Source organism: Scleropages formosus, chromosome 1 (assembly GCF_900964775.1).
Source record: "Scleropages formosus chromosome 1, fSclFor1.1, whole genome shotgun sequence".
Taxonomy (NCBI): Eukaryota; Metazoa; Chordata; class Actinopteri; order Osteoglossiformes; family Osteoglossidae; genus Scleropages; species Scleropages formosus.
Window position 1 is genome coordinate 30,731,453 of NC_041806.1, and position 21,887 is coordinate 30,753,339.

Consider the following 21,887-nt stretch of genomic DNA (forward strand, 5'->3'; position numbering starts at 1 on the left):
AAAAACCTCTCAGGGTCCAAGTGCCAGTGGCTCCCCACCCCTCCTGGGCATTCTAGATTAAACAGACCCTGCCTTTGAGGATCCTCTTTCAATATACGCTATCTATCCATCCAATTTCAGTAACTGCTTGCCCTGAGCAGTGTCCCGGTGATCCGGAGCCTATCCCAGGAGCACTGTGCGCGAGGCTGGGGGGGGGCGGGGGTACATGCTGATGGGGTGCCAGTGCATTACAGGGTAGTCAATATACAGTATTTGAAATACATTTTATTCTATGTATTATGCACGCTAACACTACCAGTGAATCTACCCTAACCTTAACACCTGTCAGGTTTTCCTTATTTATAAAACTAATTAGTATCACACACATACACTGTATCAGAACACAGCTTTAACTTTCTGCAGGGTTATGCAATTTTGGCAGTCCTAGCCATTTCATTATAGTGTTTCACTATAATAGCTGACAGTGGTGCTTTTCCCAACTAATTTCTCTGAACATTTTTAACGACTCTGAATTGTTTCAGATATGCAGATACGAGGACTCTTACTGTGCCAGTGAAGGGAACCAGGTGATGCTCACACAAGGAGAATGTGTCAATGTCCTTAATGATCACCATCTCATCGTGGCCTTTGTCGAAGGCAGCATCGCTGATCACATCTGAAAGATACACACACACACACACACATTTTCTGAACCGCTTGTCCCATACGGGGTGACGGGGAAACGGAGCCTACCCGGCAACACAGGGCGTAGGGCCAGAGGGGGAGGGAACACACCCAGGACGGGACGCCAGTCCGTCGCAAGGCGACCCAAGCAGGACTCGAACCCCAGACCCACCGGAGAGCAGGACCCGGTCCAACCCACTGCGCCACTGCGCCCCCCTCTGAAAGATACATGTGACACCAATTTGTCTTGCCAGAGAACACACTGAAAAACCATTTGCAGTGTAAAAGACCACAGCACATATTCTCATTAATTCAAAAGAAATCATATTTAATTATTTTTATACTTTTAGTTTCTTAGCTCTTAGTTTCCACTGCTGCAGAAGTCAAATAGTTTCTGTTATTCTATACTCTTGTCCTGGTTTCACCAGGTTTGTATTGTCATTCAAATGAAATCAAGTTTCAGCGGCTGTTTCCAGAAGGATCAGCATCTTCTGGGTCATGATTTTTTTAATTTCCTGGTCAGTTATCTTGCGCAAGAGAACGTATACACGGAAACGCGGCAAGCTGACGATGTCGTGTGACTCAGGTTCTGCAGCATTTTAATTTATTTAATATACTTTTTATTCTTTTATTTTTCCAACAGTATACATAATTGCACATTTATTTTATCTTGTATTTTTAACTTGTATTTTTCCACTTGTTTTATATGTTTTCTAGATATATATTGCAAGTATTTATCTGACTTGTGTTCTGCTGCTGTAACATAATTTCCCTTGTGGGATCAATAAAGTATATCTATCTATCTAGATATCTATCTATCATACGGACCTGGGAGCACAGTTTTGGGCGTATGCATGAGGACACCGGCCAGCCGGTAGTGTAGGGATTAGTGCCATCACCTTGTGATCAAAAGACCCAGGTTTGAATCCAATACCCTGCTGTAGTACCTTTGAACAAGGTCCATACCCTGAATGTATCCAAAAAAATGACCAAACTGTATCAATTCATAATTGTATGCAGCTTAGAGTTCAAACTGAATATCGCATGTTTCATTGGAGGACATCGAGTTAAATGAATCAATAACAACACCGAGGGGTCAGAGGCAAAGAATGGCACCACTTATCTACTGGGCTGGGACTTACGATAAAGTATGACAGCACATGAAGGGGGAAAGCAAGCACTGAGCACAAATATTCTTCACGTCTGCGTGGGTTTCCTCCTACAGTCCAAAGATGTGTTTTAAGTGAACTGGTGACTCCAGATAACCGTCTCTGTGCGCCTGTGTGTGTGTGTGTGTGTGTGTGTGTGTGTGTGTGTGTGTGTGCGTGTGCGCGCCCTGCGATGGACTGCCATTCTGTCTGGGGTGTACACTTCCTACACTGTGGTTTCAGGGCAGACTTTGCACCAGCATGACCCCGACTTGAACAAGCAGTTAATGAAAGTGAACGACTTGAGTATCATTAAGAAAAAAATAATTAGCTGTAGCGTAACAGTGTTTAAGGTGTTCTACCCACCTTGAAGACAAATTTCAAATATTTGCGGGAGAAAGTCGGTGAATTTCACTAATCTGTATCTGTTGCCTGGAAAACTGCCCACGCTTTGATCTGCCAAGAGTCCTTTGCAGTCTGTTATCAAACCTCCCCATGTTATGAAACCAATAGGAACGTGAGCGTTCATCACCAAAGGACCATCATACCAGGTTCCATTTGTACACTAACTCCAACCCAGTAACCCCCTCCCCCCAAAACCATCCAAATCAGGTGCAGATGCAGTGGGAGTCAAGACGCTCCAGCCAGTTGTACGCAGCGGACAACAGAGAGCTGTGGGCCTCACTGAAAGGCACAGAAACCAGTAGAGCTTGTAAGCACACATGGACCAGATTTACATCGCGATGCTGTAGGTACACTGCGTAACCCTGAGCTCTCAATTATTCATTCACACTTTTGCATTATTTGGTTTAAGACATCTAAATAAGCACACACACTACAGCAATAGAATGCTTGAAAAGAAAAGTAGATAGATAGATAGATAGGAAAGAACAGCTATTTCACAGGAGCACGTGGATCATGTTGTACAAACAACGTTTCTGCTTGTGCTGCACTTCTATTAGCTGCATTTATACTTTGGTTGTTCGTTTAAGGATAGCAAATAGCTCGTAATAGGCAGTGTTTAAAAAGACCGCGGCTGATGATGAACTTGAAGTTACGAGGAGTGTGGACTGTTAGCGCAGTCAATACTCATATTTTTTGCCTGTCAGGTAATAAACACAAACGGACATCACATCTTCAGCATTTCGCACTTTTGTTTGATGAGTTTAGCCCGTGTTTCATATTATTTGTTCGTTCTCAGGGTCGCGCGCACACACAAAACCCACGCTACCCGCTGCGCCACCGTGCCCTCCTGTTTTATAGCAGTGCTATTTACTTTTTTTTTTTTTTTTAAACTTTCAGGACGCACCGTTGATATTCTCCTGGTAACCCGTGGCGAAGTACTGCAGCATGGCAGTGGCGGATCTCAGTCAGTGGGGTTTTAACGAGACCCTGACTGTGTGAGGACCTTCTCCCACACCGCCGAGGATTGAGTAGGCAGAGACGAGAGTGGCCAAGCTCACGTCGTCGTCCTCCGCGCTTCGGCTGCGCTCCAGCTTCCAGCCGCCACTGCTGGAACACGCACATCTGTGTGCCGCAGCAGCGCGCGACTGTGAGCGAGCCCCTCCCAGCCACGGACACCTTGGAGTAAACCGCCCGCTTCATGTTTCAACTTCCAGTCACTCGGCGCGCGCAGCCCAACGACGGAACCGGAGAACTTTTGAGCGCAGGAGGCAGCGCGAACCGGGAGCGAGACGCGCAGAGCGGCGCGCGCAGCGCTAGTTTTGGCGGGTCCCGCGCGTGCGTCGCCTCGCGCGCTGCGACCCGGCCGGTGTGCAGACAATATGTCGAGAAGCTGAAAAAGAGAGGCATTCACAAGCGCAGGGAACCTTTTCATGTAGCTGACACCTTTTTAAGACTAAACAGTGCTGTAATATTTAGTGCCGGGTACTCTTAGAGTCTTACTTTATTAACTCGGGGAAAGCACGTAAGCTTTGTGTTACGTACGCTGGCATTTGAGGTGTTGTAAGAGATCATGTGACCGCTCACTGTGCATTCGGTATGTAAAGCTCGTAGAGAAAGTAGAAACCTTTAAAAACCCTCAAGTAGGAGTCGCCTTCTTTTCGGCCCTAACGCCGGTTTACCTCTCGCAAAAGACTGAATTTTCAAGACAACATTCAAAACCACATGGATTTTTATTTTCCAACTGCTTTTGTCTTAAATTCCACTAACAGCCTTTCACATTGGTATTAGTTTCTCCTATAAACTGACCTGCTGCTTGCATACCAGCTATCAAATAAGAACAAAACTAACAAAAAAAAGAAAACAACCGTGACCCTTACCCAATGCACACAACATGTATAAATGTGATGTGCCCAGACAGCACAGAGCACAACATAATGTGATTTTTTGACTGAAAAAGTAAAAACTCATAAGTCATCAATGAAGGCTGAAACATAACTTAGGGCCACATGGTAACAACAACTAGTTTTGCAGGGAGCTGTCAAACTGACCTCGATATTTTCACTCTTCGCACAAGTTTCACAGGAACAGACTCAAGGAGAGAGAAACCCTTATTCTTTCCAGCACAATACATGTCTGCAGCTGGAGGAAATGCTTACTTTATACAGGAGCAAATCAGCATGTATGCCGTTGTCATGTTGTTTTGCGTTGCGTGTCCTTGCAATACATATCAACAATAGATTCGTTCAATACTACCTTGTGCCTGAGTGTGACAAAGCCAAACGCTTGCATTTGCATCAAAGTAAAGAAGCAACACACTCTTAAAACTTGCTTCTTTTAAGAAATTTAAGCACACCTCTTATAATGTTTTCAGCTTGCACCATAAGCTAATGTTTCTTCCAGAAGTTGAAGACCATGTTTCAATGAATGGGCTGTTCTATTATGCAACATGCATCTTTTCCCTGTTCATCCTTTTGAAGGGGAATCAGACATCTGTAATTTACAAAAAAAAAAAAAAAAAAAAAAACTTCTCAAAAAAAAAAAACAAAAAAAAAAAAACTAAATTTCCAAGCTTCAGCCCGGCTCACAGTGTCTCAATAAGAGCAATGGTCTGTAGATTTCTCCTCCTTCGGACTTTGTTAACGGTCATATAGTAGGCGGCAGAAAAATGTCCTCAAATCACCGTCACGTAACCATTTCCTTAATGGTATCAGTATTCCACCCATTAAAAGGAGGAGGGATTTATTTTTCAAAAGTGCATTATTTTCAGTACTGTGCTGCTGAAACACAAAATGCTTTAAACACTCTAAAATCTGCAGATGGATGCATATTCTCATCAGTGCAAACATTTTACCCTTTCATTCTCTAGGACGAAGGTCTCTAACATCGGGAGCCTTAAGAAAGGATTTCCCTAAAAACAAAAAAAATTGCAAATTGCCTTCGTCCCATCTTCAGCAAGATCTTTTTTTCCCAGAATCCAATAAAAATGTATAAAAGTCCTTAGCAAGAGAACTCTGTCTATCTGTTCTGCCCAGCAGTAACTTGCAAGCTTCCGAAATCTTCATCCTCTTCCAACGTACGCTTCAGGCTGCCTGTAAAGGAGAACTGAATGTTACTCAACCGTTTTTTCCTCAAGAAAACAATGGCATGAGCCAACAAGACAACACAAAATTAGATATCCCAGCTTTCCCGAGGCAGACGATTTTACCAACCTGGCATTCCAGCCTGCATAGAGAATGACCTGCCTAGCTGGATTGGTGACATCATTTTTATAGTTAGCTTTGCTAGGTAGATAGCTTCATATTCCTATTTAAAAAAAAAAAAAAAAAAAAAAAAAGACAGCACTCTAGAATCACACAAATCATTCATTGATTAATTTTGCCTTAAACAGATGCAAACAGTAAAAACAGGCACAATGTTCAAAAAGATCTGTCTACTGAGAACACTAAAATTAACATTTACATTTATTCATTTAGCAGACGCCTTTGTCCAAATAGACATACATCTCAGCAAAAGTACAATTTATGCACTACATTGAGAAGGAGACACAGCTGCAGACATGAAAGTCTCAAGCAAACCTAGCTTGTTACCTACCACCTGCTATACTGAGGTTCATCGTTTGAGTAGGTAGTGACTTACAATGTTACAGTTATTTACATTTATAGAGGTGGGTAATTTTACTGCAGCAATTTAAGGTACGTACTTTGCTCAAGGGTACTACAGCTGGATGTGGGATTTGAACCTGTGCCTTTGGGTTCAAAGGCAGCAGCTGTAAACACTGCTCCGCCTGCTGTCCCAAAGGCACAGGTTCGAATCCTTTAACAATAAGGTTCCCATTACATCAAAAGGCAGCAAAACTGTCAAACAGGATTTCCAACATGCACAGAATCCAGTGGTTATGAAAGAGACATTTACCTGCAGCTGATGCACAAAGCCCACATTTGGATTGATACAAAACCTCCTCTCCTGAACATGGCTGAATGCCTCCCTGTTCACATACAATACAGATGGAATGTATATATATATGCTGGCAGACACACTGACAAGCTACAGAGTAAAACGTCAACACAAAATTCATTTCATTCTAAACATATATCTTTTCTCCCCAAAGCTATTTTAGATGCAGGCAGTTTCTGAGTTCCACTATTTGCAGTATGCTCTCTGTACTCTTTACAATCTTATTTTACATTTGTACTATGAGGAAAAAAACTATTTATGTGGAACTGAAAGTTACTCAACAGTTTAATATTATATACATGGCATAAAATTCAATTTTTAATTCAGCTAATTTATTAAAATGTTAATTGAATTCAAAACAAAATATACAAAACATAAAAAACAAATTTAATATATTTAAGAAATTTATATACAACATATATTTTACATACATTTACACTATTTTACTAAAAATTGCATTATACAGTTATATACAATTTCATGTGATTATAAAAGAAATTTGATAATTACCTGTATTTTACACCAAATGTTTCCATAAGGTAAGCAATTACTAAGGCAGCACTGAAACAAAGTAAATAAGTACGTCAGACTTGATTAAAGAATGTCCAAGAGTCTACATCAAAAAACAAATTACTGTTTGACTTTTAAAGGTGCAAAATAACCTTCTCGATATCCCCGCATTTCCATGGACAAGGACTTTTCCTGCAAGGAGAATACAGAGGTATTTAAAATCATTAAAGAAAATGCTGAGCCACTTTTTAGTCAAGAGGGCGCTTAAGGTCCGAACGCACATCATAAATGTACATTTAACATAACCGAAGAGTCATAATATTCAGCACGTCACAAGTGATTAACATAACAAGTAATAATAATGCAATAAGTGTAAGACCTGTACCTCCATTGTGTAAGCTCCCATCAATGAATTCTTTCGTCTAAAGCAGAAAATAAGAAGTTACATGAGCTTAGCTGAAATGTGTGTTAATGTGTTAAAGCCTTCCACAGTAACAACAGTGTTACATTATGCAATATGCAAACAGTAATACAATGGTCACTCACCATCGGGAAAAATCTAATTATATTCTCCACAGGGTTATCAGCAATATCCAGTACGAGGTATCTGAGTATTCAAAAAGGAAAATACGATCTTCCAACTGGTCTCCTGATGCCATTACAAAAACACTACCAAAGAGGTATTTTATGGAAACTGTTACTTTAGTTCAAATGAATTATCCAGAGTCCCAGGATGTCTCACCTAAATTCCTCTGGAAAGTTTGGCTTGATGAAATTAGCTTCAATGTCTTGTCTGATACACACAATGTGAGTGATTCCCCTTTTTTCCAGAATATGAAGCTGGAAAAGAATGAAATTCTTCAATATATCTGATAGACTCAAAGATGCCGCTTCAGTCTAAAACAGCATGGAATGAAAGAATCAACACTGAAATCGTCTGAGTCCTACCGATGAAACAGATCCTACCAGGTGGTTCAGCGTGGCTCCCTGTTTTCCCCTCAGTCTCTCTCAACTGGTCTTCTGCAGGGCTTGGTGTTTGGCCCCTTATTCTTCTGCATCTACATCACTTCCCTTGGCTCTGTCATTGCTTCTCACAAATTCTCCTATCATTGCTTGATGTTACCCAGCTCTTCTCTTTCCCTTTCTGCAGCTACAGGCATATCCTCTGACATCTCTGCTTGGATGACTGACTACCATCTACAGATCAACCTCTCCAAAACAGAGATCGTCCACCTCCTAGCAGGTCCGTCAACCTGCTAGGAATGCTCTATCAGACTGGACAATTTGCTGTCAAGACCCTGGGAGTGATAAATGATCTGCTGATCTGTATACTGATATTTGCTCTACTTCTCCCAACAGATAGCCCCTATACAACTTCCACAGGACGTGCCCATATCTCACAACACACTCTACACAGCTCATGGTCCAAGCCATGGTGTTATCCTGCCTTGACTACAGCAACTACTGGCCTACGTTGTCTTCCGGCCTCTGCCATTAAACCTCTTTAGATGATACAGAATGCTGCTGCATGAGTTGTATTTGACCTGTCAAAAGTGTTCCTATGTATCTCATCTCCTCTTCATGTATTTCTTGTGGTTGTTTCCATCCAGTTCAAAACTTTGGTTACAACTTACAGGACAAAGAATCTGCCTCTAAAACCCATTTAATCATTCACTATGCACCCGTAAGATTGTTATGCTTCTCCACCATTGACCATTTGGCGGTCCCCCTCATGAGAGGTCTAAAATCAAGAGTGCAGGTTCTTGGTTTTGGCTCTAACAAGGTGCAATGAGCAGTTCTCAGAGAGAGAGAGGGAAATAACTGCCTTTCAAACCTGAAGAGTCTCAAAATGCATCTTTTGGACCTACTTATCTCCAGACCTTCTAATTGCTCCATAAACTTGCACATCATTTCGTATCAATTTTAAAGGCATCTCCTTGTCCTGTGCACCGTAATAAACAGAGGTATCAACACAAACTGACCGCTTCAAAAATCATGTGTCTGTATCTGTAACTCATAGACTCTTGGAAAATATAGTTCTTTTTACTCAAAGTAGACTATCAATCAAGTCAAAGATCATGGCAGAAGAAAATAAAAGGTTTAAATCCCTGACCATATTTATCCTACACTGCCAGAGTATTTTGGATAAACGTACCTTGCTCTTCATGGCTGCTGAGTAAGGACCCAGAAATAAACCAGGTAAGATCTCCTGAAACAAAATCATGAAGATACAGTAAATTTAGATGTGACCACTGTGCCTGTGAAGTGTGAATGGTGATGCCCTGTGTTTTCCAATATCAACATACCTGCATCTCTCGCCTCATTGGATATGCCCAATCCTACAAAAAAGATCAGATCGCATAAGACATAAACAATAACATGTTCATAATATCATGCGGTTAAGCCCCTTAACGAGAGACATGGGAATGATGTTATGCAATATGTTAAACAGGCTGGCTACTGGTTAGGGTGTTGCTTTGAAACAGTCCACTCTTGCTGTAATACCTTTCATCAAGGTGCTTGAATTGAACAGAATACTCTGTTCTACGAATAGGTAAGTTGTGGCAAAACTGTACAACTAAGATTGTAAATTGCTTAGAATACAGTAGGGAGTCACCACCATTGGATCCAAATGACAAACATCCGAATCCCACCTCTTTCTGTAATATCAAGGTACTTACCCTGAACTGCTTTAAGAAAAATTACACAGCTGTACAAATGGCTAAATCATAAGTAGCTTAACATTGCAAGATGCTTTGGAGAGAAGTGTCAATAACATGAAAAATGGTGGGTCTTCTAAACATGACTGACAAAAGGAACATCTCTCTACCAGCACTAACATTAGGATATAAACAGATATAGATATATAAACAACAGAGAGAGGAGCACAATTTATGTGACAAGATGTTTAGGTACAACAGCTAAACACGACTTGGTAAAGTGATAGGAGTGCAAGGATGTTCTGTGGGGGGTCTAAGGTCTGCTGGAGACCATAAAGCAAAGCTATAACCCCGCAACAGCAGTCAAACGTTATAAATACAAACATATAAAATACACACATATACTGGGACAGCAGGCAGTGGTTGTTACAACTGCTGCCTTTGAACCCAAAGGCACAGGTTCGAATCCCACATCCAGCTGCAGTACCCTTGCAAAGTACTTACCCTAAACTGCTGCAGTAAAATTACCCAGCTGTATAAATGGGTAAATAACTAAGTACCATATCACAAGTCACTTTGGAGAAAAGCATCAGCTAAATGAAGAAATTATATATGCACTATAATATTAAAAAAAAAAAAAAACCTAAAAGAAATGGCCCAAAATGCACATCCTTTCATTGTGTTCATGAACTTTATCCTTTATTTGAGAGAATGTATGTTTTTGCTAAGTTCCGCAGCATCTTCTAATTTAACAGTATTACGCATCGCGCTATAGCAGAACGGAACTGACTGTGCTGAGCGACACTCTATTGAATTCTATTGTGCGAACGCCGAGCTTGTCATTTTTGGTGCGCGAGCGCAGAGAGGAGCAGCACGTGCGGCACGGAGAGGACCCCGATCAGGGGACTCACTGACTCACCGTCGCTCTAAAATGTCATACTCTGCCCGCCGTCACCTAAAATTCCGTGCTGCCGTGCCGAGCGACCAACCGATTTCATCATTCTCAGTACATCAAGATCAACGTCGTTCGACGCGCGACTAGACGTATGAAAGTTAGCTGGCAACTCAAACACTGATTAAATTAATGAGCGAGCGCCTGTCGACGACGGGAAGCTAACGTGCTGCCAGAAAAGCCACGCGAGGGAAGTGGTTCCGCGCGCCGGCCCTGACGGGACAGCTGCGATGCGTCCAACACCGTTCGTTCGCCACGGCGTCGAGCCGCACTGCGCTCGCGCGGCTCACCAGCTGGTCCTCCTTCGAGGAAGGCAGCGACGGAAACTGTAGCGCGCTCTTCTCCTCCTCCATGCTGCGCTCTCTTGCAGGCCGCCAACTTCCCAGGCCCGGGCTCGTGTCGCTGTAGTGTGTGTGTGTTATTTGGAAACGGCGTGGCAGCGGTACCGCTGGAGTTTGTTGTGGAGCTCCACATGCACGTCCGCCATGATGGTTCTGCCGCTGGGGAGGTCACGTGGCCGCCGTCACACGCCCGCGCGACAGCTGGCGCCCTCTGCGGCATGGAAGTTGTGTTTCGACGCCACGCATCAGTCTGAAATTACTCTCAAAATTCAATAAATAAATACATAAAAATAAATAAATATGTACTTGTGCACCTTCGTGCTTCGGGGGCGTGTGTGACTGTTGCTGTCGGTGTTGCACGCTTAACGTTGTCAGTCGCCCTGGACATAAACTTAATGTAATTATTATTATTATTATTATTATTATTATTATTATTATTATTATTGATTCAGTAGATAATCTACTGTAACAACAACAATAATAAGAGTTTGCATTTTATGCAGTTCTCAACATGGGGCAATGTTATTGTCTGTCCACCATTGTTGTGCACACTTGTGTCTCCTGGGGGTCTCAGCTTGGATGAAGAACTACTGACTTTGCATTTACATTTACTTATTTAGCAGACACTTTCCTCCAAAGCAACTTCCAATGAACTCTATGTAGTATTATCAGCCCACACACCTTATTCACCAAGGTGACTTACACTGCAGGATACAGTACTTATAATAGGTCACTCATCCATACCTCAGTGGAACATTCTGTCACTCACACATTGTGGGTGGACCTGAACAACATGTCTCTGGACTGTGGGAGGAAACCAGAGCACCCGGAGGAAACCCACACAGACATGGGGAGAACATGCAAAGTCCACACAGACTGAGCGGAGAATGAACCCACATTCTCTCGCACCACCCAGGCACTCCTAAAAGTGAGTGCTCTGCAGATACCTGCCAAATTGTCTTGCGGTTCTTGAAAAATCAGATCCATAGGTAACGACAAGGACTGCCAGGGCACATCTCTTCAAAGTGACCTAGAATGTTAGGCTTGTATTTTAAACCACAACTGGGTAACTTATGGTTTTATAGTTCAGGGTAAATATCCTACTTATGAGTACTATTGCAAGAGGGGTGACGCAAACCTTTGACCTTGAACGGGCCTTTTGACTGGAATGGGACTACTCTAAACACTGTGCTACAAGCTGGCACATGATGTACATTATGTATTATATCCTTGATCTTGTTCAACCTCAAACATGTTTTTTCTTTACATTTGATTCCTTCCTCATGAACTCCTGGTGCCACCCACTCAGAGCCAGTGCAAACAATCTGTATACCAGCTTCAGTCACCTGACCCAGAGGAACAACACAGCTACATTAACTTGCACAACACTCAGCCACCTCCAGGCTATTATTTCTTCCATTATGTACTGCAGAATATTAATAACTGCAATCTGTCACTTTCAAGAAAGGTGAAAGAGAGCCCACAAACACCAGCTGCATATAATAAACTTTGACTTCGCTGAAGAATAAGTATATCAAAGGGTTATATAGACATTTTATTTTTATAGAAAATGGTTTTCAATATAATTCTACAAGTACAGCCAGCTTTAATATACTTTGATACACATTAAAACTAATCCAAAGAGAAATGTTTCACATTTCATAAAGTCATTTTTATTATTTTGAAAATTTTTATTGCAATTTTTAGGGTACTCATAAAACATTAAAAAAATGCAACAAGTCATGCAGGGTCACTGGAGCTAATTTATATTGAGAAAAACTATACTCAGACCAAATGCAAACCATCCATGAAAAAACCGAGAAAGAAACCTTGTTTTATTCATACATACAAATGAAACATTGCAGCATGAAGCGTAGCTACAGAAGCTGGTATTTCTTTTATTGACGGTACACATACACAAAGGGTTTCTGACAAACCAAAGTTCTATACAGGTTTGTAATCCAGTTTAGATTCAAGCTTCTTCGAATCGGCCACCTTGCGAACTGCTTTCATGAAGTCTTCCTGGGTCACATAATCACGATCTGCACGGATCGCAAACATGCCTGCAAGTAGGAAAAAAATGTTTGCATCAGTTAACATTTCCTGTTAAACAATTTATATCCAAATTGTATCACATATAAATGTTCTACCTGCTTCAGTGCAGACATTCCTTAAATCCGCACCATTGAATCCATCAGAGAGCTTCACAATGGCTTCATAATCTGTACATAAATTCAGATAAATTCTTATGTAAAATCATTTTGCCAATTTTCTGATCAACAGTTAAGTAGCAATATGTAAAATCTAAACATCCAGATTTGGCAAAAAATGCAGAATATCAGAGAAGAAATTATTTTTTTATTTTATGTATTTCACAATTCTTAGTCACAGTTACTAACTCCTTATTTCAAAGCAATTTTAATTGTTCTGAATAGTATAACTTTAAAAAAAAAAAGCATAGGCCACTGAATTTTCCTGAAGCAATTCAGGGTAAGTACCTTGCTCAAGGGTACTACAGCTGGAGGTTGGATTCAAACCTGTGACCTTTGAGTCCAAAGGCAGTAGCCGTAAGTACTATGCTACCAACTGCATGACTAACTGAGGGACAATAAAAGCCTAGCATCATCAACCTTTACATGTACTGACTTAGTTCACTAAGTCTGAACATATATATACTAAAATACAATTAAAAATTTCAAAATATAACATCCTCATTTAATATCAACATTTCAGTGCTTTGACAGAATTCTAGAGTTTCTAATAAATATAGCTTTCATTCCCTAAAACAGCTATTTCAAAATTTTGCTCCCATGTAGTGATTAACCAGACTCATAGATTAACCAAATAACATGAAGCCATTTCCCAGCAGACTGACCTATCTCTCCATGCTTAGTGATGGGGCCGGAATGGATCTTCAGGATGTCCAAACGAGCCTGCTCATTGGGGAGCTCAATATCTAGAAAGATGGTGAAAGGTATTTCAAACTTGTCTCAAAGTATTTAAACACTGGGTACAAGAGCTTCTGAAAAAGGTCAATGCGAAAAGAGTTGCTTTGTGTTTAAGTGTGTGAACTGATCTGCAATGCTTCTGATACGTTTGTTTTGCTCAGAAGGCTACAATACAGTAAAACACAACTAAAACTTTACAGAGGATTGTATTTCGATAGAGCCATCAGCTGAATAAGCTTACGGATCTTGCGGTCCAGTCTGCCTGGTCGTAGTAATGCTGGGTCCAGAGTGTCTGGCCGGTTGGTGGCCATGATCATCTTCACTCTGTGCAGGGTGTCAAACCCATCCATCTGGTTCAGCAGCTGAGCATCACAGAAGAATCAGAGAAGACAGACAGACAGAATTTTGACACAACAAAGAAATAATTATGCAAGTATAAAGAATGAAGTAAATAACACTCAGCCATGCTTAAAACCAAACTTTCAGTCAATCAATATAAGATTAAAGGGTCAGGGTCACCTCCATCAGTGTCCTTTGAATCTCCCTGTCAGCAGATGTTCCCTCAGAGAAGCGACGGCCACCTTATAAACAGAAGCAAAATAGTAAATCACTCCTACACCTTTTCTGAGTATGAGAAAAGAAGTGCCAAGGCACCAAACAGCTGTACTCAGCCCAAACTTTTCACAGTTTTAGTGTACCATTTCTTGAAAAGACTAAAAGTAGGATACTACATTATATTCTATACAGACATTTTTGATGCTTAGAATTTAAAGTATTGAGGTGTAACACACACGTAACTAACAGTAACCACAGAGAAAATTATGGCCAGCGCGTTTACCGATAGCATCAATCTCATCCATGAAGATGATGCAAGGCTGATGATCACGGGCATAGTTGAACATCTCTCGGATCAGCCTGGCACTCTCGCCAATGTACTTGTCTACAATGGAGCTGGACACCACCTAGAGCACACACAGGGAAGAGTGATCAGACACCTAAAGTACCAAAATACCACAGCTTTACACTGCAACACAAGAACAAGAAAGAATGTGGGGAAAAAAGCTGACCTTCAGAAAATTGCAGTCAAGCTGACTGGCTACAGCTCTGGCCAAAAGGGTCTTTCCTGTTCCTGTTTCAAAAGAAATATACAGTGTTGGTTATAATATATTGCACAATATATGACAAAAAGGAGTAGAAGAATTCAGTGATAAGCATTCCTGTGTTACCTAAAGATTCTGACCCACAGAAACTAGAACATTGTGACAAGCACAAATAAATTAAATAATCACCTGGTGGCCCATAGAGAAGACAGCCTTTTGGGGGGATGATGCCCACTCTATGGAAGAGCTCGGGGTTTGTCAAGGGCAATTCAATCACCTGAGTGGCAAATTAAAGGTTGTCATTTTCTGTGTAGAAAATACAAACCATGCCTCTAAGGGATGCGTCAAATGCCACGTACCTCTCTCAGTTCTCGGATCTGCTCTGACAGCCCCCCAATCTCGGAGTAGGACACGCTTCCTGGGTCTTCATGGGACATGTTATAAACCAAGGGGTCCACCTCTCTGGGCAAATACCTGTAAAGGGCTGTCCATCAGTTCAAACTCCTGAATTTAACTCCTGATTTCAGGCTATGTGGCAAAATCCTGGGACTTGGTCAAATGCATACAGGAGTGAATTGAGCTGTAGCCTCAGATTTAAAAAAAAAAAAAAAAAAGAAAAAAAAAAACCATGATAATTTGTGTGGGAAAGTGTGTTAGTTTTCTGGGTACCTACCTCATGATGGTCAGAGTGGTCATATCGAGAGCCACTCGGGTGCCAGGTTTCAGCTTGGATTTATCCAGCTATAATTGAATAACAGCAGAGTTAGATGAGTATTGTCTACAGAGCAGCAAGTCCAAATTTTAATAAGCAGATGGTAAATGTTAACTTACCTGTCGACGGCAGCCAACAACATATCGAGGGCCATTTGTGGCTTTGACAATAACTGCGGGTTAAATAAAAATGTTTTGCAGTTACACAATGTTTGGCTCTGTAGATATTCAATAAAATAAAGCATAAAACATACTACAGGAAATATTTCCCTTTGAATTCAATAAGAATTTTCACAAATATCATTTACATTGTTGCATTTCAAATGCAAATTGAAAATAACAAACTTACTAAAAATGTTACTAAAATTCTGTTACTCACATTTCTCCTCTGTCAGTTGCTTGAGGACTTCCCCAACAATCTGCACAAAATAAATGGAAAAAAACACTTCTGCAAACCCTGTACAGGTAACAGTATAAAGCAATCTCAAATAAACAGTAAACCATAAATAAAACATGCAACATAAGTTATCATATTCATGTTTTCTATCGTATGTACGAGTTAAATTGTGCGTTCATTCTCTAATAGTTTTGGGGGTTTAAACTTGACTGCTGCTATTAAACTGGTTCTTTGGTAGCATTCTGAGCTCAATTTTCCCTTTGTGTTCAGCACTACATCCTTGCTTAATGTATGAGTCAATAAGACTAGAAATGTCACACTTTTTAAGGCTCCTATCAATGCTTTTGAATGCCACCGATAAAACATTCCATCCAATGTGACAGTGTTTAACAAGTTTTTGTAATTGTATATTTAGAGCCGGTAAGCTGTCTTATCAAAAGATAAGACTCCCTGCCACCAAGATTAACTACACAAATTCCTGTTTCTTAACAAGTGTACAGCTGGTGCTGCTGACTAAAAAGACATTTCATGATGACACCTGGCTTTCTGCAAACTCACTACTACTAGATAGACAGATATCCACCTTGAAAAAACACATTAAGCCAAACAGAACCCAACAGTATGACACAACATCAGACAGGGGACTGACAAAGACACAATAATTAGTTTTAAAAAAACACAATGTTTTAACGCCATTGCTAATTGCATGTTATAAATGATAGATGTTCTCACCTGTCCCACACTTTGTAAAGCTTTCAGGTCATTTTCTGACTTTTCATACTGCTTTGTAAGCTCTTTCAGCTGCTCTCTCACTAAAGTAAACAACAGAAATGTTGACAACAATCAGACAAATGACTAATGAAGCTCTGACCAGACATGACTTTTGTAAGCACACTGTGGTGCACTCTTTCTACTGTTATTACCTTTATAGTTTTATTATCATCGTTACTAACAAACTAGCAATTAAACATCATTAGAGTTAATAGGAAATAATACAAATAAACTCCAATATCCACAAATCAATATCAGATTAGGGATGTCTTTTCAATGACATTCCTGTGAACGGTATGTTTCAGATGCCGAAGCATGAGCCTCGGCACCTCTCGGTCCTGAACTGAAGGACCCGGCGGCTGCTTCAAATAATCATGGCAGGATGACAAAGCGACTTGTTCGCTTTCTCCCTTTTTCTCTGACAAACGCGTCGGCAGCTCGCATTGTGCGGCTCCCTGCGCTGCGAAACTAAATAACCTAAAGCTGCAAGACATACGTTCTTTCAAACGTCCGTCAATCTCTTTGTGCTCAAGCAATTTCTTCCTGTAATCCTGCAAACCCTTCTCCCTGGTGTCCGCCATGTTCATTACACTGACGACTTCAAACCACTGGAATCATGGGAGCCGCTCGAGGAACCGGATATCCGGGTTGATGTCCTTTTGCGTGACGTCACATCCGTGAGGATTTGCGTGGCTCTGCGGTGTTTTATTCTGTAAATATAACATTACAATTCCGTGTAATACATCCTTGTGTATGTACCCACAGACACGGTTTATTTTTAATTTTATACGTACGACTGTAGTAATATTTGCCAGTTTCTCTTTTATTTAATACAACAGAACATACACAACAACTCAAATAATGAAAGCAAAAAAAAAAAAAAATGCAAAAGTACAAAGATGCATAAAACTTAAGCAAAGATACACACACACACACACATTTTCAGAACCGCTTGTCCCATACGGGGTCACGGGGAACCGGAGCCAACCCGGTAACACAGGGCGTAAGGCCGGAGGGGGAGGGGACACACCCAGGACGGGACGCCAGTCCGCCGCAAGGCACCCCAAGCGGGACTCGAACCCCAGACCCACCGGAGAGCAGGACTGTGGTCCAACCCACTGCGCCACCGCACCCCCCTACTTAAGCAAAGATAATACAATTAAATTTTTAGATGAAAATTCTGAAAGATTTACAAACTTTCTCAATTTCACATTTTTAATTGCTATTTAATAATGGAGTCGGAAAGTAATGTACTGTGACTCTATTTCAGAGAGCCACAAAGTCGTGTTTCAGAGTAGTGAATTTGGATTTTATGGATATGAAATTTGGTTCATAATAAAATTATGCATCCATCCATTTCACTAACCGCTTGTGACAAGCCTTGTCCTGAGCGGCAGGGTCGCGGGAGCTCTCATCCTGTAATAAGATTACATTAATTAAAATTATTTGTTGTCCTTGCAGGAATCAAAAACGAAAAAGCGCACATTTTCCCACAATGACGACAATCACGGTTTGTGATAATTAATACTCATGTATTTTTTTTCAGTATTACCGTATGAGAACTGCCAAAAAAACTGTAAAGCAGTTTCCGAGAACTCTTGACAAAAAGCACTATTCGTATGTCTTTCTTGAGTTTCTAAAGGAAATGATTTGGGTAAATCCTATATCACATTGTGACACACTGGACGATACCTCTCAACAAAAAGATACTATAGCGACTACATTTCCGTCCTGCGCACCAGCTTATAAAATAATTCCAGAAATTTGTCAGTTTTTTCAGCCTCCGAACTGAACACAGTCAAATTTTAAGTGAAGGGTCAATATCCGCACCGCATGTAAGTAAAAAAAAAAAAAACGCATATATAACCGGTTCACAACCCATCCATCTATCCATACAAGGTCGCAGTGAACCGCAGCCTATCCTGGAAGCATGGATTGCAAGGCTTAGGGGGGTACACCCTGGACGGGACGCCAGTCCATCGCAGGGTAGCCACACGCTCACTCACCCATTCGCACACTAAAGGACTCTTGACCGTCACCAGTTCACTTGAACTGCGTGTCTCTGCACTGTGAGGAAACCCACACAGACATGGGGAGAACACGCAAACTCAACACAGATTGGGTGGGGATCGACACCTCGAGGTGTAATTTTGCTAAAAAAGAATCGAACCCTTGGCACCACACAGCAGGAGCTGAGCTGGCAGCGCAACTCGCTGCGCACCGGATGACAGTATAACCTTAATTGCATGTCGTACCATAAACTTGTTCGTACACAAAACAATAACAATACACTTTTATGAAAAATACATAGTACTACAGATAAAATAAATAGGCCGTACATACAGTAGTAGTATATTCAGCCCTCAGTGCTACTCAGCGGCTCTCGAGGTATCTGAAGTATCTCGAGCGCCTGCGTTCGTAAGCGTTATTCTGGAGTCCACCGTTTAGGTGCGACTTCGCTGAACAGCAACAGGGTGATGCGCAAAGGCCTTTTACAGATGCGAGATACTGCACAGGAACGACAATGGCGCCTCCTTGGGGTCTCAATACTTAATATACTGTAGCATCTCCCCATGGAGCTACTAGAAACCGGCTCGGGAGTCGGGATAAAAGAAACGTGCTCTTTATGAGAAGTGTACATGTCTCTCAGTAGCAGTCTTAAAAATGCTTCAGACAGTACAAGTCATACAGAACACTTGAGAATCCCCCAGGTCACTCCCAGCCTCCCTGCTGCACCCCATGGTTAAGGGGTCCCTCCCCAGGACTCCCCAGAATTCTACTCTCAAACACTGAACATAAATAGAACGACAACCAATCAGAAACTGCACACAACTATGTACACACACATAAACACTAATGCCAACTATTAACACATTTACTCCCCTCAGCGCTGTTATAATACCATTTTGATACGGTGCATGTTTATTCTGACCCGTATCAATGTGGTTCAACCAGTGACATGGTCATGGTTCTTAGTCAATGTCCTATGTATTCTCACTGATAAAGTAGAGGTGTGTTTTAATACCTTTTAAAACACAAAACATAACTTGTTATATAAATAAAGGCACCTGTGTGTGAGTCCATCAGCCTGGTTTCCTGCGTTCACCATGAGAGCTGCTACGTTTCCCTTTTTATTCTCTCAAATAGGGCATGCTAGAAAATGATAAATGTTCTATATTGAAGATTACACTCACTGACAATTGTTAACCCCTTGTCTGAGTCAGGGTTGTGGTGGACCAGAGCCTATCCCAGAAGTACAGGGTGCCACAGCAGTGAGGGTATACCCTGGATGGGGCACCAGTCCATCACATGCATACTCATCATAACAAGCATTCTGTGTACTGGGCTACTACATAATTTCTATACAGCTAACAATTAAATAGAAGTGAGTACAAACACTATGAAAACAATTAAAGTCAAAATAAGCAATCCTCCTAAAGATACACAGAATTGTAGAATTTTATTTAAAAAAAGTGGATGGCAAACTCTAGAAAAAGTTAGTAAAAATCCCTTTAAGAAAATTAAGGCCATAACCATGTTTGTCATGGCAAACAGGACACGGAGGGAATGAGACCCAAGTGCAGGATCTTTTAAAGACTTGTTCTCATAGCCTGGGATAGGCAAATGGTCAGTCCAGCAGTTAACAGGACAGAGGTGAACATCCAAAGTCATGGTCAGGGGACAAGGCAGGCAGTCATTACTGAAGAGACATGGAGCAGGACTGGGAAGTAAAGACCAAGACATGGGAAAAGCAAAGTAAGATCGGTTGTAGAGTGCAGACAGGACAGTTGTCTCTAATGAAATTCTGCAACTGGGAAGTGGTTGAGTGGTGGTTTTTATAGCTAAGTGTTCCAGTTGAACTCAGGTGCTTAACTGCAGCCAGGTGCTGCTGACTGAAGTGTGGGCATGGTCATGAGAGTACCCCTCTTCCCCTTCATGGGCAGCTCTTGGCACTTTACAACCCCTGGAAGGAGGGAAACCTCTGGGACGGGGTGCTGGCTGGTCTGGATGGTCCTGTTGGAAGTCAGGGATGGATCCAGGATGATGGGCGCAAGCACCAGCTGTGCTACTCCATGCCATTCCCCTTCTAGTCCACACGGTAGTAGAGGCCCCTACATCGACACTGAGTCCAGAAGGGTCTACAGGAGGGGGCATAAGGTCTCCTTGGGTAGTCTGGAGCAGGCAGGTACTGTAAAGCTTGAGCAAGGAGCCATGAAGAGTGGGACATATGGGTAAGGGTTGCAACAACTGTAACCAGTAAGTGACAGGCATGATGCAAAGGATCTTGTAGGGACTAATGTAGCAGAGGCTGAGTTTTCTGGAAGGAAGCTTGAGACAGATGTCATGGGTAGACAGTTGCACCCTTTGTCCTGGTTGGAAGGTCAGGGTGCAGCAATGTTTGTCAGCCTGCTGTTTGTAGCAGCAGATGCTCTTGCAAAGGAGCTCCCAAACCACATGACAGGCCTCATCACTCTTCTGTAATACAAAAACAGCAGGTACATCAGAGGAGCTAGGGTGATATGGGAACAGAGGAAGTTGATACCCAAAGAGAGACTGGAACAGGGAGAGACCTGTTGAGGAGTGTGAAAGAGTTATGGGCATACTCAGCCCATAGGAAGAACTGCACCCACTGGTCCTGGTCTTAGGAAGGCCATTGAAATGTGAGACCAGGGCTGGGATAACACCAGGAGAAATTCCAGCAACCCTGGGACCTTAGGTATCCAGACAAGAATCCTGAACCCCACTTACATGCCTCCACAAATTCAAGACAGTTGTCTATAATAAGATTCTACAACTAAAAGGTGGTAGAGTTGTGGTTTTTATAGCCAAGTGTTTAAATTAAACTCAGGTGCTTGACTGGAACCAGGTGCTGCTGGTTGAGGTGTGGACGTGGTTGTGACATTGTTTATTTACGGTTCAAAAGACTGAATGATGTCATAGATATTGTCTTTAAAATGTGTGTGTGTGCGCATGTTACTGGTCTGTATTCTGTCCTGACAGAATGACTATCCATCACATACTGAAATGGTTGCTTATGTTCCTAGTGGTCATCTTCAAGTTGTTCTATGTCTCCTGTTTTGGAAGCATGGTGGTGCAGCAGAGTCACCCAGTGCCTATTGTGTGATAAGTCTAGGGTTCAAGCTCTGCTTGGGGTACCTTGCAGCAGACTGGTGTCCTGTTGCAGATGGTGTGTTTGTGTTTTAGCTTAAAAATTGATAAATTGTGCATGTGTATTATTTCAACTAATTTAAAACAGTTGTGAACTTTTCCAGAGTGTTATCTTGTTTGGTGCTGCAGCTTTGTAATTCAATGCTGTTTTACTCACT

At 41.7% G+C, this 21,887-nt stretch overlaps 2 protein-coding genes across 2 annotated transcripts; both read right to left on the reverse strand.

Annotated features, from left to right (window-relative positions):
* Positions 1-3,927: 3,927 nt before the first annotated feature.
* Positions 3,928-10,801, reverse strand: LOC108924135 (serine/threonine/tyrosine-interacting protein-like). Its single transcript, XM_018735330.2, has 11 exons — positions 10,583-10,801; positions 8,987-9,019; positions 8,836-8,889; positions 7,423-7,520; positions 7,227-7,287; positions 7,066-7,102; positions 6,833-6,872; positions 6,681-6,731; positions 6,129-6,201; positions 5,426-5,519; positions 3,928-5,305 (listed from the first exon to the last, which is right to left on the reverse strand). The coding sequence occupies exons 1-11, from the start codon at positions 10,643-10,645 to the stop codon at positions 5,232-5,234; spliced, it is 678 nt and encodes a 225-aa protein (XP_018590846.1). The 5' UTR covers positions 10,646-10,801; the 3' UTR covers positions 3,928-5,231.
* A 1,505-nt stretch (positions 10,802-12,306) lies between these two features.
* Positions 12,307-17,160, reverse strand: psmc6 (proteasome 26S subunit, ATPase 6). The gene is made up of 14 exons (XM_018735128.2): positions 17,057-17,160; positions 16,522-16,601; positions 15,772-15,811; positions 15,513-15,565; positions 15,355-15,422; positions 15,041-15,155; positions 14,871-14,958; positions 14,649-14,710; positions 14,420-14,543; positions 14,101-14,162; positions 13,823-13,943; positions 13,509-13,589; positions 12,784-12,855; positions 12,307-12,696 (listed from the first exon to the last, which is right to left on the reverse strand). The coding sequence occupies exons 1-14, from the start codon at positions 17,145-17,147 to the stop codon at positions 12,578-12,580; spliced, it is 1,176 nt and encodes a 391-aa protein (XP_018590644.1). The 5' UTR covers positions 17,148-17,160; the 3' UTR covers positions 12,307-12,577.
* Positions 17,161-21,887: the final 4,727 nt, after the last annotated feature.

What these genes read in the sequence shown, in the direction of transcription:
- LOC108924135 (XM_018735330.2), bottom strand. Translation starts at nt 10,645, where the DNA reads ATGGAGGAGGAGAAGAGCGCGCTACAGTTTCCGTCGCTGCCTTCCTCG. An exon ending in CAGCAGCCATGAAGAGCAAG is followed by an intron (nt 7,521 to 8,835) that starts GTACGTTTATCC and finishes ATTCTTTTCCAG; the next exon opens with CTTCATATTCTGGAAAAAAG. An exon ending in TATGCAGGCTGGAATGCCAG is followed by an intron (nt 5,306 to 5,425) that starts GTTGGTAAAATC and finishes TCTCCTTTACAG; the next exon opens with GCAGCCTGAAGCGTACGTTG.
- psmc6 (XM_018735128.2), bottom strand. Translation starts at nt 17,147, where the DNA reads ATGAACATGGCGGACACCAGGGAGAAGGGTTTGCAGGATTACAGGAAG. An exon ending in TCTTCTCTATGGGCCACCAG is followed by an intron (nt 14,711 to 14,870) that starts GTGATTATTTAA and finishes CTTTTGAAACAG; the next exon opens with GAACAGGAAAGACCCTTTTG. An exon ending in TTGACTGCAATTTTCTGAAG is followed by an intron (nt 14,544 to 14,648) that starts GTCAGCTTTTTT and finishes TGTGTGCTCTAG; the next exon opens with GTGGTGTCCAGCTCCATTGT.